General features: G+C 46.4%; 1 protein-coding gene across 1 annotated transcript; it reads left to right on the top strand.

The window, feature by feature from the left end:
- Positions 1–3,764: 3,764 nt before the first annotated feature.
- LOC128401955 (uncharacterized) lies at positions 3,765–6,831 on the top strand. Its single transcript, XM_053365617.1, has 4 exons — positions 3,765–3,935; positions 4,711–4,958; positions 5,463–5,569; positions 5,753–6,831. The coding sequence occupies exons 1-4, from the start codon at positions 3,765–3,767 to the stop codon at positions 6,610–6,612; spliced, it is 1,386 nt and encodes a 461-aa protein (XP_053221592.1). The 3' UTR covers positions 6,613–6,831.
- Positions 6,832–14,473: the final 7,642 nt, after the last annotated feature.

Below are 14,473 nucleotides of genomic sequence, written 5' to 3' on the forward strand. Positions count from 1 at the left end.
TAGTAATGTGGTCCTTTTAACCCCACACCCATGCCCCCGAAAGGTGGGATCAGACATGGGATGGAGTAGAAATTCAGTCCAATTCGCATTTCACTTGCAGTTTCTGCAACAATACATTAATAATCCTTTGAACTTTGCACCGCTCCAGTTTTTGCAATGCAGTGCTCCACCCAAGCAATATATACAAAAGATGGGGCAACGCAGGCCTAAAAATGCATACAGGAGTAAAGGATAGCATGCAAAAATGCATTATGCTAGGGGGAATTGCTTTGCACAAAGGTGCCCATCAAGGAAAACTGCATAAAAAACGTGTATGTTAGGAGAAATCTGCACTAAAATGTTTCTGAATTTTAATGAAGGCTTAACCAAAATTAAAACAAACAAACAAACAAACAAACACAAAATGATTGGAAAAATGAGAAACGGGGAAGAACTGAAACTGATTAGGCCAGCCCTACATGGGATACTGAGCATTTTGACCAACTGATTGCTACTGATTGAACTAAACCTAAAAGCATCTTTTGCCAACCTGTGGCCCTCCAGACTCTTTTGGACTACAACCCCCATCAGCCACAGTCTTGTGTGGGGGAGAGTGGGGTAGGCAGTATCTACAGCAGGAATGAATAAATGGATTTATACTCCATAAATAGGTTTGTAAAAGTGAAGATTCTTTATTGGTTGCATTCAATTAAATTTTACTCAGATTAGACCCATTGGAATTAATGGATTCAGGCTCATCATCTCCATTAATTTCAATGTGTCTATTCTGACAGTAGATGAAGCCCCACATCTCTTAGGCTGCAACCTGGGAGTATGCTCCACTTAGTTTATTTCTGAGTAGACCTGCACAGAATTTGCTCTGTTAACAATATTAGGCTGAAATCCAAACATGGAGGTGTGGCGAAGTTCATTTATAGCTGTGCTAGTTGTGACCAATAGCACCTAGGGAAGCCACGCCTAATTGCAGACCTGGAGCAGTGGCCAAGGCTGGATGTGCAGACAGAATAGTGACCTGTTCTGGTCACATCCACACCACACTTTTAAAGCACTCTTACGCCACTTTAACAGTCATGGCTTCCTGCAAAGAATCCTGGGAACTATAGTTTCTCCCAAGGTGCTGAGAATTGTATCTCTTTGAGGGGGGGTCTCCTAACAACTCTCAAATCCAATCACAGCTCAGTTGGAGGAAAAGTGTAGGCAAGCTTTTGCTGCTTTCTCAGTCTCAATTGCCCATCTGTAAAATGGGACCAAGGCAGGAACAACCTCACAGGGTTAATGGCAAAAGGAAGCAAGGGTCTTCATACAAAAACAACATAGGTCCAGGCTAATAATAGTAGTAGTAGTAGTAGTAGTAGTAGTAATAGTAATAATAATAATAATAATAATAATAATAATAATAATAATAATAATAATAATATTATTATTTTTACCCCACCCATCTGGCTGAGTTTCCCCAGCCACTCTGGGTGGCTCCCAACAGAATTAAAAGCACAATAAAACACCAAACATTAAAAACTTCCCTAAACAGGGCTGCCTTTAGATGTCTTCTAAAAGTCAGATAGTTGTTTATTTCCTTGACATCTGATGGGAGGGCGTTGCACAGGGCAGGCGCCACTACCGAGAAGGCCCTCTGCCTGGTTCCCTGTAGCTTCACTTCTCGCACAGAGGGAACTGCCAGAAGGTCCTCAGAGCTGGATGATGGGGGTGGAGACGCTCCTTCTCGTATACTGGGCCAAGGCTGTTTAGGGCTTTAAAGGTCAGCACCAACACTTTGAATTATGCTCGGAAACATACTGACCTATCCGAAACAGTGCTTTGAAGCTGACACCAGACTCTGGTAGCATGACCTTGAGTGAATTTGAATTTTTAAACTGTCTCTAAAGGCTCTCACTGATGGGATACCAAAAATGGTTAGGGTGCTTCCAGATTTTCCTTGACATCTGATTGTTTAGTCCAAGACCCCCTGATTATTAGAAAGTGGGGTGTTTTTACAGAATGGGGCCACTAGCTAAGAATCTGAACTTTTGTACACACTCAAGGGCAGCCTCATTACTAGGAAAAGGTCTAGTGTGTGCGGGTGACAGGAGTGAGCCAGCAATAAATCACACCGAGCAAGTTGGAGTAACTCTTTATTAGCAAAAACAGCATCTGCACAGGATTGTCAGGCCTAACGAGCACAGCAGCTCATCTCCAGTAGGACCCATAAAGCAGTCACTGAGTCTGAAGGTCCCCACCTCCCCACAGCTGCTTAGGTCCCTTCCTCTCCAGGGTTTTCCCCAAGCAAATGGAGATTGTACCTGCATGAAGCTAACTTCTCATCGTCCTTTTAATGCTTCTTCTTGTTCTGGGAGACCAAGGGGCAGGGGAGCTCATTGCAGCAGGAGGGGGAGACATACATGCCAGACTCTTCTCTGCCTCTTGGCCTCCCTCCTCTCCAGTTCTGGACTTCTCTGCCACAGACTTACTAAGCCCTGTTACCTCTTCAGCTTTCAACTCCTCCTCCTTCCAGTCATCGTTGTCGTCGTCGTCTTCTTCTTCTCTCTTCTTCTTCTTCTTCTTCTTCTTCTTCTTCTTCTTCTTCTTCTTCTCCTCCTCCTCCTCCTCCTCCTCCTCCTCCTCCTCCTCCTCCTCCTCCTCCCTATGTCCACTTATCATCGTCTCACCAGCAATCCCTGGGTTCTGAGCCTCAGCTGGTTCCTCCCACCATTCCTCTGTGTCCAACCAGTCCATGACATCAGGCAATAGGGAGAGGAGCACGCCTCAGTTGCAGAGCACCTGCTTTGCATGCCAAAGGGCCCAGGTTGGATCACCAGCATCTCCAGGTAGGGCTGAGAAAGAGTCCTATTTAATAATAAATAATAATAAATTTTATTTATATCTCGCCCTCCCCAGCCGAAGCCGGGCTCAGGGCGGCTAACAACAATAAAATAATACAACATTCTAAAATCATTTCATTATAAAATTAATTCAGATCAAATTGATGGCAACCATTGGGCTAGAGTTCTGTGATGATTGCCAGAGGAGGGAATCAGGCTGCGCCCTGGCCAAAGGCCTGGCGGAACAGCTCTGTCTTGCAGGCCCTGCGGAAAGATGTCAAGTCCCGCAGGGCCCTAGTCTCTTGTGACAGAGCGTTCCACCAGATCGGAGCCACAGCCAAGAAAGCCATGGCTCTAGTTGAGGCCAGCCTAACCTCTCTGTGGCCTGGGACCTTCAAGATGTTTTTGTTTGAAGACCGTAAGTTCCTCTGTGGGACATACCAGAAGAGGCAGTTTATTTAAAATCCTGAGAGCCTCTGCCAGTTATTGTTGATTGTACTGAGCCAGATGGGCCATTGCCCTGAGTTAATATAAGGCAGCTTTGTATGTAACCTGGAATTTGATACAGACACACACCCTCATTACTTATATAATAATTATCTTAAATAGCCCATATCCATCTCCCATGCCTGGTGTGTTCCAGGGCACCATCACCACTGGGAATAATGGAAGCCTTCAAGTAAGACAAAGCAAAATCTGGCACAAAACTTGATAAATGGCATTTGACCAGGTGAATAGACACAAGTGAAAACGGATTGCATAGGAAATGATGCAGACTAGGGGTGCACATCCACTTTGGATTAAGTCCAGATATGAAGCTGAAGTATCAGAGGTAGCCAGACCTCCTCTGGAAATGAAATGGGTCTTGCCAGAAGTGGTCCCAAGGAAACCAGTCTAGTTCCAAAGCTTCCAGTCCTCCTACAGTAATTCCTTATAATTAATCCGCAGATGGAGAACCCTTCTGCCCTCAGCCCAGCCCAAGCAGCCGACTTAACTGTCATTGCCCAGATGTTGAACAACTCCACCCTGGCCAGCCTGGCTCTTGGGGTTGTGAAGAACTTTAAAAACTATGGCTCGCTCCGTGAATATTTGTCCAGGCTCAAAGGCCCTCCCTGCAAGGTAAGGTTGGGGGGGTGTTCCCATGCTATTTTGTGATGTGCTAAAATCTATTTCCTTGGCCACAGTCTCACTTGATCTACCTGTTCCAACTTTCTGATACCTCTCCTTGATAAGACAGCGTTCCTTTTTGTGCTTGTTTTGGATGACTTCTACACAATTTGCTGGTGCATGCCACTGAAGAGCATCTCATAGCCAAACACAGGACAGATCCACACCATGCATTAAATGATCTTTAATGCATATTTAAAGCATGTGTCTTTCCCCAAAGAATCCTGGGAACTGTAGTTGGTAGGGTGCTGGGAATTGTAGCTCTGTGAGGTGGGACTACAGTTCCCAGGATTCTTGGCGGGGGGGAAGTGAGGTACTTTAGATGCAGCCACAGGAGGGGAGAGTGCTCTTGTGCTCAGATCCTGTTGTGGGTTTCCAACGGGCATCTGGTTTGTCACTGTGAGAACAGCATGCTAGACAAGATGGGCCATTGGCCTGATCCAGTAAGCTGTTCTTGTGTTCTTCAATGTATGTCCAGTGTGCTTTAAATGTATGGTGTGGATCTGCCGATAGGCTCTATTTTGTGCTTCTCATCAACGTGTAATCTAGTGGAACGGGCTTGTGAAATCCAGCTCCCTCCCTGCATTCATATCTCTTGATATGTTTTGTGAACAAGTCTGTTGAGCCTAAGCATACCGCTGGCACACCCTACAGAAATCCTGAAAGCTCTTTCTTTCTCTGGACTCTTGTGAAGCCCACTTCTTTCATCCCTTTGTCTTCCACGCAGAGTTACAAGCCCGCAGAAATCTTGTCTATGTGTCAAGGACCTTCCCCACTGGCTGCTCTCACCCCTGAAAGCCAGCAAGAGCTTTTGGACAATGTATTTCTCTTCCTCAAGAAAGGAGGAGGTTCAATGGACTCCTCTCAGTGGAACGAAGTCTACCACCTTTTGCTCTCCAACTTCCTACCGACTCTGGGGACATCCCGCCACCCCCAATCATCCTCCAAGGCAACATGTGAACTCTTCCATTCCACGTAAGTCAGAGGTAGCATAATATGGGTGGGGGGAAAGTGTGCAAAAAAGAGAGAAAAGCATCTATTGCTGAATATAACGTTCAGAAATGCAGAAGAAAGGGTGGCTTGTAAAAATGTGCATATGGGGCAAGACTGAGTACAAAAACTAGGAGTCATAAGCACTAAAACACTTATCAATATTCATGAGGACTTTTAAAAACAAATAAACAAATATTGCAGACTGATGGGGTGGAACTTAAGACTAGGAAAAAATGAGAAACTGAGAGAAACAAACATTGACAGATTCATCCACCCCTATATCATATCACCTTGAATTTTGTTGAAAATGATAGGAGAGGGGGGGGGGAGAGAAAGAAAGAAAGAAAGAAAGAAAGAAAGAAAGAAAGAAAGAAAGGGGAATAGATAAATTTCTGAACAGAGCCTGCTAGAATCTTATGTTGCTCTAAAGGTCCCACTCTAAAAAAACACCTCACTGCTGCTTCAAAACTTGTTTTTTAATCGCAGAATGAAGGAGATCGTCGCACTTCACCCCAGCCTTACTAAACGGCAGGAAGAACTTGCAGGGGTCAAAAGCCTTTGCCTCCTGGGTGATCATCAACCCAAACCCACAGGTAACCTTTCGTTACTAAGGGGGAGGGTCTTCCTTCAGTCTGAGGGTGGCATTCCCTTCTCAGCAACCAAAACAAAGAAGAAAAGTGAGCAGAATGTAGGAAGCAGCCTGACACCAAGTCAGATTGTTGGTCCTCTTAGCTGACACGTTCCCAAACTGATACTTCCTCTCTTTCCATTTGCAGCAGCAACACAAATCCCTGGAAGAACTGCCAATCACCCCCCTGGAGGTGCCAAAACTCAGAACGTTGCAAATGTCACAGGTGATGCCCCTGGGCAATCTGCGTCTCGCAGTCCTGGAGATGCCACCACTCTTCCAACCGAGGTCCCTGCAGCTGCCACAGGGGCCATCCAGGGAGGTGCTTCAACCCTCTTCCCTGGGAGAGAGGCTGGAGGCATCTCTGGCAGTGCCCGAACTCTCCACCCAGGAGGCAACACAGGATGGATGGCTGGATGGTCTGCATCTTGCACTTCGAGACAGACTACCACTCCCACCCTTGGAAGTGCCATAGGCAATACCCCTGACGTCACAAGAAGCACCACAAGCAGCGTCCCTGCTGCTCCTACAACACACACCCCTGAGAGTGCTATGGGCCACATCCCTGGAAATTCCACAGGCATCATCCCTGGTGGTGGTACAACTCACATCCCTGGAGGCACAACCAGCAACGTTACTAGAGGAGCCTCAACTCAAGTCCCTGGTGGAGCAACAGGCAACACCACTGGTGGTGGTGCAATTGACCTCCCTGGTGGAGCAACAAGCAACATCCCTGGTAGTTCTGCAACTCACATCCCGGGAGCTACTGAAACTTCAGTTCATGGAAGCTCAAACAGCAACATTCCTGGAAGCACTACAGCTCCCGTTCCTGGAAGGGATACAGCATACAGTCAGCGTATCCCGGGAGCAACTTCTGTCGCTGCTGGCAATACAACTCACAACCCTGGAAATGTCTCTGGAGGTGCCCCTGCATATGCATGGACTCACCCAGTCCTATTTTTCGCCTGCCTTCTCCTCCCTTGCTTTATTGTAACCATTTCCCCATAGTGCACCTCTGTTTCACAACCCACCTGCAAATTTGCCTAAATAAGAGACACTCTTTGGAATCAGACTACAGTGTTGTGTATCAGTGCCTTTCCAGATTAACTGATAGCAGTTTTCTAGCATCCTGCTACTCTGGAATCTTGAATTTGTTGTGTTTGATTACACAGAATATATTTATCATGCAATAAATCATCCGTCCAGCCAATGGTGCACATCAAAGTATTCTGGTGTCCTTCTAGCTTCACATTACCGTGAAATTTGTACAAAATGAGATTGCCATATTTTAAACAGTGAAGATTTGGACAGAAAAGTTGTTGAGCTGGGTTTTTTTTGACAAAATCTTATGGAAAATCGGCAAAAATGATACTGCCAACATGGACTGCCATATATCTGGATTTTCCCGGACATTTCCCCGATTTTTGTCCAGACACTGGTCAACTGCAATATTCCGTGCATGTCCGGGAAATTCTGGCCTCATGGCAACCACAAATAAAGATGTAGGTTGTTGTGTGAAAAGAGGACCGTGTGTGGCTTCTGTAGAAAGCATTTCCCCTTCTTTTCTTCAGAAATCTTATTTTCCTTAGTAGCAGTAGAAAGAAAGGTTTGGTGGAAGCTCTATCATCTAATATTTAATATTTATTGCTGAACATTCCTTATTTCTGAACATCTCAGTCTGGAAAAGCAGCTGGACATTGCTGGGTGCCTCCCTCACCATTCTGTTCCTCTCCCTGACCCCTAAAAGAGTCCAGCCCACATAGTGAGTTAATGTTAGGCTATTCAGCGGGACTTATTAGGCATAGTGACACACAGTTATACCAAGTCAGATCATTGGTCCATCTAACTCAGTATTGTCTCCAGTGACTGGCAGAGGCTCTCAAGGGTTTCAGGCAGGGAGTCTCTCCCCACCCTACCTGGATGTGAAGCAGAGACAGTGATGGGTGTGGCCTGAAGAGAGTGGGAGTGTCTGGGAAGAGGGTGTGGTGTAGAAGAGTCCTGAGGGCCACATAAAGAGGTTTGGAGGGCCAGATGTTTACAATGATACATTAAAGGAGGGAGGGAGGAGAGTTATGGACCTCTAGAAGGGAAAATGCACCCAGATCAAAAGGAAGGGCCAAAGAAAGGCTGGGTTTCAGGGAAGGCGGATAAAGAAGTGGTGCAAGGTAGGTATGAATAATAGAACGAAGTTCTTAAGAAGAAGAAGAAAAGTGAGCAGAACATAGGAACACAGGAAGCAGCCTTGCACCAAGTTGGATTGTTGGTCCACTTGGCTCAGAAGTTTCCAAACTGATTATTTTCTCTCTTTTTTTCATTTTCGTTTTCAGCAACGCAAATCCCTGAACAAGCCCCAGATGACATCCCCGGAGGCTCCCCAGGCAATATCCTTGGAGCTGCTGAAACTCAAAATGTTACAAGTGTTCTAGCCAATTCCCCTGAAACAACCAAAGGGGACACTTTTGAAGAAAGTGCAATTCATGGAGATGCCAGCACTGTTGCAACTGATGCCCCTGCAGCTGCCACAGGGGACACGCAGAGGGCTGCAACCTTCATCCCTGGGAGGCAGAAAGGAGGCACCACTGGCAGTGTGGCAACTCTCCACCCTGCAGGAAGCACAGGAGGGATGCCAGGAGGGGCTGCATCCTACATCTCAAGACAGACCACCACTCCCATCCTTGGAAGTGGAGGAGGCATCTCAAGAAACATCCTTGGTGGTGCTGCAACTCACATTCCTGGAGCAGCAACTGGCAACATTCTTGGGGGTGCTGTAATTAATGTCCCAGGCAATGTTGTTGGTGGCACTGCAACTCACATTCCTGTTCGGGCAACAGGCAACATCTATGGTGGCACTGTAACTGACATTGCTGGAGGTGCCACGGGCAGGATCCTTGGTGATACAGAGCCTCCCATCCCTGGAGGTGCAACAGGCTACATTCCAGGTAGTGCTACAAGGCCCATCCCTGGAGAAACAGGAGACAACCTCACTGGTGGTTTTGCAACTGACAACCCAGGTAAGGCAACAGGCAACATAACTTCAGGTTCTGCAACTAACATCCCTGGCGGAGCAACAGGCAACATCTTTGATGGTTCTGTGACTCAGATCCCTGGTGACACAACAAACAACATCACTGGTGGTTCTGCAACTCACATCTCTGTAGGCACAAGAGTCAATGCAGCTGGTGGTTCTGCAACTGACATCACAGGTGATGCAACAGGCAACATTTCTGGTGGTCCTACAACACACATCCCTGGTGAAACAGGAGGCAACTTGGCTGGAGGTTCTGTAACTCACAACACTGTAGCCACTGCGGGCAACATTGATGGTGGTTCTGCAACTCAGATAACCCATGGTGCAACAGGCAACATTCCTGATGGTGCTGTAACTGACAAACCTGGAGGTGTAACAGGCGGCATAACTGGTGGTTTCCCTACTCAAATCTCTGTAGGCACAACTGGCAACATTCCTGGTGGTTTGACAGTACATATCCCTGGCCAAACAGGAGGCAATCTCTATAGTGGCTCTGCAACTGGCATCGCTGGTATAGCAACAGGCAACATCTCTGGTGGTTCTGCAACTGACACCCCTGATGGTGCAACAGGCAACATCTCAAATGCTGCTGCAACTAACATTCCTGGTGGTACAACAAACAACATCCTTGGTTCTGCAACTCATGTATCTATAGACACAAGGAGCAACACTGCTGGTGGTTCTGCAACTGACATCCCTGGTGAAATGGGAGAAAACACTGCTGGTCATTCTGCAACTGGCATCCCTGATGGTGCAACAGGAGATGTCTCTGAAGGTTCTGCAACTCACAACTCTGTAAGCACAGCAGGCAACATTGATGGTGGTTCTGCAAATGACATTGCTAGCACAGCAACGGGCAACATTCCTGATGGTGCTGCAACAGACATCTTTGGTGGAGGAACAGGGAACAGCTCTGATGGTTCTACAACTGACATCCTTGGAGAGGCAACAGGCAGCATTGCTGGTGATTCTGAAACTCACATCTCTGTAGGCACAACAAGAAGCAACACTGCTGGTAGTTCTGCAATGGACATTCCTGTTAGAGCCATAGGCAACATCCTTAGTGGTTCTACAACTCATATCTCTGTAGGCACAACAGGCAACCTTGATGGTGGTTCTGAAGCTGAGACTGCTGGTGCAGCAGCAGACAACATTCCTGATGCTGCTGCAACCGACATCCTTCATGGCATCACAGGCAACATACTTGGTAGTGCTGCAACTCACATCTCTGTAGGCACAAGAGACAACATTGCTGGCTGGTTTGAAACTGAAATGCATGGTGCAGCAACAGGCAACATCCGTGAAGCTGCTACACCTGACATCACTGGTGCAGCAACAGACAACATTCCTAATGGTCCTACAACACGTGTCCCTGGTGAAACAGGAGACAACTTCACTGGTGGTTCTGTAACTGACATCGCTGGTGCAGCAACAGACAACATCCCTGCAACTAACATCCTTGGTGGTTCTGCAACTCGTATCTCTGTAGGTACAACAGGCAACAGTGCTGATGGTACTGCAGCTGATATTAGTGGTGCAACAAGAAACATTCCTGGTGGATTCACAACTGGCATCCTTGGAGAGGCAACAGGCAGCAGCACTGATGGTTCTTTAACTCCTGTCTCTATAGGCACAAGAAGCAATACTGCTGGTGGTTCAACAGAAATTGTCTCTGGGGGTTCAGCAACTTACAACTCTGTAGGCACAGCGGGCAACATTGATGGTGGTTCTGCAACTGACATCACTGTTGGTCACATCCCTGATGGTGCTGCAATGGACACTGGAATCGCAGCAACAGGCAACATACTACATGCTGCTCCAACGTTCATCCCAGGTGGCACAACCAACGTTATCCTTGATAGTTCTGCAAGTGGCATTACTGTTGGTGCAACAGGCAACATTCCTGGTGGTTCTGCAACTGACATCCTTGCAGAGGGAACAGACAGTATCACTGGTGGTTCTGAAACTTATGCCTTTGTAGGCACAACAACAAGGAGCAACACTGTTGGTGGTTCTGCAATTGGCACTGCTGGTGGTGCAACAGGCAACATTCCTGGTGGTCCTACAACACACATCCCTGGAGAAATAGGAGGCAACTTCCCTGGTGGTTCTGCAACTGACATCCCCAGTGGTGCAACAGGCAATATCTCTGGAGGTTCTGCAAATCACAACTCTGTAGACACGGGAGGCAACACCGATCATGGTTTTGCAACAAAGATACCTCATGGCGTAACAGGAAACACTGCTGGTGCTTCTGCACATGGCATCACTACTGATGCAACAGGAAAAATCCATGGTCCCGCAACAAGCAACATCCCTCATGGTGCTCCATCAATCTTTGATGGAGCAACAGGCAACATCACTGGTGGTTCCACAACCGACATAACTGGTGGTGCCACAAGCAACACCCCTGGTAGTTCTGCAACTCAAATTCCTCATCACAAAACAGGCACCATCAGTGGTGGTGATGCAGCTCAGATTCCTGTTACAGCAATGGGCAACATGCGTGGTGCTGCTGCATCTGACATCCCTAGTAGCACTACAGGCAACATTCCCAATGGCTCTGCAATTGACCTCCCTGGTGGTGCAACTCCAGACATCAATGGTGGGGATGTCACCCAAATCCCTGGTAGCGCAACAGAGGATGTCTCTGGTGGTGATTTGACTCATATTCCTGGGGATGCAGCAACTCACATTCTTGGTAGTGCAACCGGCAAAATTCCTCCTGTCTCTGAATTTGATATTCCTGGTGATACAACAGGTAGTCTCACAGGTGGTTCTGTAACTCACACCCCAAGAGCAGCAACAGGCTACATTCCTGCTGGTTCTGCAACTGACATCCCCGGTGGCACAACAGGCAGCGGCAATGGTGGTTCTGCAATTACCATTCCTACTGGTGCAACAGGTAACCACACTGGTGGTGCTGCAACTCACATCCTTGGAAACACCACGGGGGACATCTATGGAGGTGCCCCTTCATATGCATGGACCCATCCAATCCTGTTTTCCACCTCCCTTGTCCTCCCTTACTTTCTTACAACTGTTTTCCTATAATCCAACCTTGCTTTCCACAATGTTTTGCAAAATATTTAATATTTCTTAGTAAACATTCCTTATTTCTGTACATCGGAGTTTGGAAAAGCAGCTGGATGTTTCTTGGTGCCTCACCAACCATTGTGTTTTTCCACCCTCCAAACTCCGTTTCCACCCCTTAAAGAGTTCAGTCCACTCGCAAACTTTGTGCAGGTAATGAAAAGCTGGGTCCTTTGTGCTTTTGAGATCAATACATGGTGATTTAATGTGGATATTCAGTGGCCAATTGCAGAACCTTATTAGGCATGTAGACACAATTGATGTGAAATATAGGAAGCTGTGTTATACTGAGTAGGAACATTGGTGAGCTAGTTTAGTACTGCCAGCACTGATTGGCAGCAGCTCTCCAGAGCTTCAGGCAGCGAGTATTTCCCACTCCTCCCAGGAAATGCCAGAGATTGAACCTGAGACCTTCTGCATGTAAAGTGAGCCATGTTCCTTCCACAAATTCCTTCCACAATTAGGTGGTTATCTAATGAAGGATTTTCAGCGCTCTCACTTGCTGGTGTATTGGGGAATGCACTCACCTTTCATTCTCTAAATGATTCTTAGCTTGGATCCTTGGTATACTTGTGTGTGAATTTATCATACCCTCCAACATTTCTCTGATGAAAATAGGAACATCCTATTCCATCATCATCATCATCATCATCATGATAAAATGAAATTTATTAATTTTTTAATTTATACCCTACCCCAGCTACTCTGGGAGGCTACCAACATATATAAAATCATAATAAAACATTAAACATTACAAAAACTTCCCTGTACAGGGCTGCTTTCAGGGGACTTGAAGGTTGCATAACTCCATACCCTCCAACATTCCTCCAATGAAAATAGGGATGTCCTAAGGAAAAGTGGGACATTCTAGGATCAGATCAGAAACCAGGATGGCTTCTGTAAATCCGGGACTGTCTCTGGAAAATAGGGACACTTGGAGGGTCTGATATATTCAATGTTCATGAATATTCAGAGGTAGTGTGCTAAGCAGGTTAATATCCTCACTTCAACCTCTGTTTCCCTTTCGCCCAGAGTCAGGGCTCAGCCACACACACCTTTTTCCTTGCACTGTCTAGGCTGAGGCCTGCACTTTCCCAGTCCGTGCCCCAGAGCTCCCCCTGCCCTGCCACTTCACCCAGGAAAATCCACTCTTTAGCACTGAATCGGAACAAATGGCAGTTTGGTTTTTCCCTGGATTGCCATTTCCTCCGATTCAGTGGTAAAGAGCATGTTTTCATGGAGAAATCAGTGAGAGGGAAAGAAAAGTGCTCAGATGTGGACCTAGAAATCCCAGACTGCACCTAGCAATACGGAGCAAAGGAAAGTGTGGATGAGTCCTCAAACTCCACAAGGAAAATAACATATTATGCTGTGTAACACTTTTTTAAGGAAATAAAGCTTTTAACTTTTATTTTTGGTCTGGTTATTTGTTTATTCCCTTGCAAAGGAAGACCTCAATTTATGGCCTGGTTGTTTATCCTGCTATTCCCATTGCAAAGAAAAGACTTGGGGCTGGCTGTGGGTCTGGGGCCTGATCAGTTTGACACACGCAGCAAAGCTGTTGTTTAAAATTCGCTATCTAGTTCTGCTCCAAAACTAGATCATAATATGAGCAGCTAGCACAGCCAATGGCCAGGGACGATGGGAGTTGTAGTCCAGCAACTTCTGGAGGGTCACAGATGATCCGCAACCTTGCTTTAGGCACTAACAGAAACCATTTGTGTTATGCTCAGGGAAAAGAACTTTGAATATGCTCAGAAACATACTCGAGGGACAAGCCAGAGGTTTTGAAAACACAATGTGGCAACTGTACATCATGTTCCTATTAGCTGCAGCCTATTTAATAAAAAGGGTATTTTAGCTGGATTTGGCATCCTCCAGAGTAATTTTATTGCATTTTCTGCACTCTCCTTAAGCTTAGAGCTGCCCAAACACTGGGATTCTTTTAAGCCCAAACCTTCACTTTCCAAGATTTCAAGTCCTGTAGGCTTCGAGTGTGTATTATTATTATTTCAATTTATGAGTTATGACTTGAAGTAGTTTGTCCACATGCAAATATCTGTCCCCAAGGGGCTCATAATCTAAGCCAGGAATGAAGGTTCTCAAGGCCTGTTTGGAGCACCAGCTTTGAGATGCTCTGATGTCTCTGCAATAATTTGCGTGAGGATGCCAGAGCTGGTTCGCAGGCAGCCCGCCCCCCAGACAACAACAACAGCAACAAGGCAGAGAGCTTATGAGCTTCTTATGCACTGGGTAACCGAAGCAGACATAACCCAGTTTTCGATGCACATGATTACAGTTTTTTTTTTTTAAAGCTCAGAGTTTTATCCCAAAAGTCAATATGGGAGCCATGAAGCGAGGAGGAAAGGATAGGATGTATGTTAGTTATTTGTTTGTGACATCCAGAGCTTTATGCATCAAGTCAGTGGGGTCCATCTAGTCCGGCATCCACAATGGCCATTTGGATGTCCAGTGGGGAATTTGAAAGCAGGATCTGAGCTCAAGAGCACTCTCCCCTCCTGTGGTTTCCAGCAACCACCATCCAGAATTCAGAAGGATTATTATTTAATTTTGTTACGTACTGAGTTGAATAGGATCCAAAATGCAGCAGTCTGATTGGTCCTAGAACAATAGGATCCAAAATGCAGCAGTCTGATTGGTCCTAGAACAAAGCAGCAGTATGATCCGCAGGAGCCACCCAATCCAGCTCCAGATGGAAGTGAATCCACAACCTGATTGGCCTACAGG

This window comes from Podarcis raffonei, chromosome 14, assembly GCF_027172205.1.
Source record: "Podarcis raffonei isolate rPodRaf1 chromosome 14, rPodRaf1.pri, whole genome shotgun sequence".
NCBI lineage: Eukaryota > Metazoa > Chordata > Lepidosauria > Squamata > Lacertidae > Podarcis > Podarcis raffonei.

Excerpts from the sequence above, each read along its gene's own strand:
- LOC128401955 (XM_053365617.1), top strand. The coding sequence starts at position 3,765 with ATGGAGAACCCTTCTGCCCTCAGCCCAGCCCAAGCAGCCGACTTAACT. Across the intron at positions 3,936-4,710 it reads TCAAAGGCCCTCCCTGCAAG|AGTTACAAGCCCGCAGAAAT; the intron begins GTAAGGTTGGGG and ends TCTTCCACGCAG. Across the intron at positions 4,959-5,462 it reads TGTGAACTCTTCCATTCCAC|AATGAAGGAGATCGTCGCAC; the intron begins GTAAGTCAGAGG and ends TTTTAATCGCAG.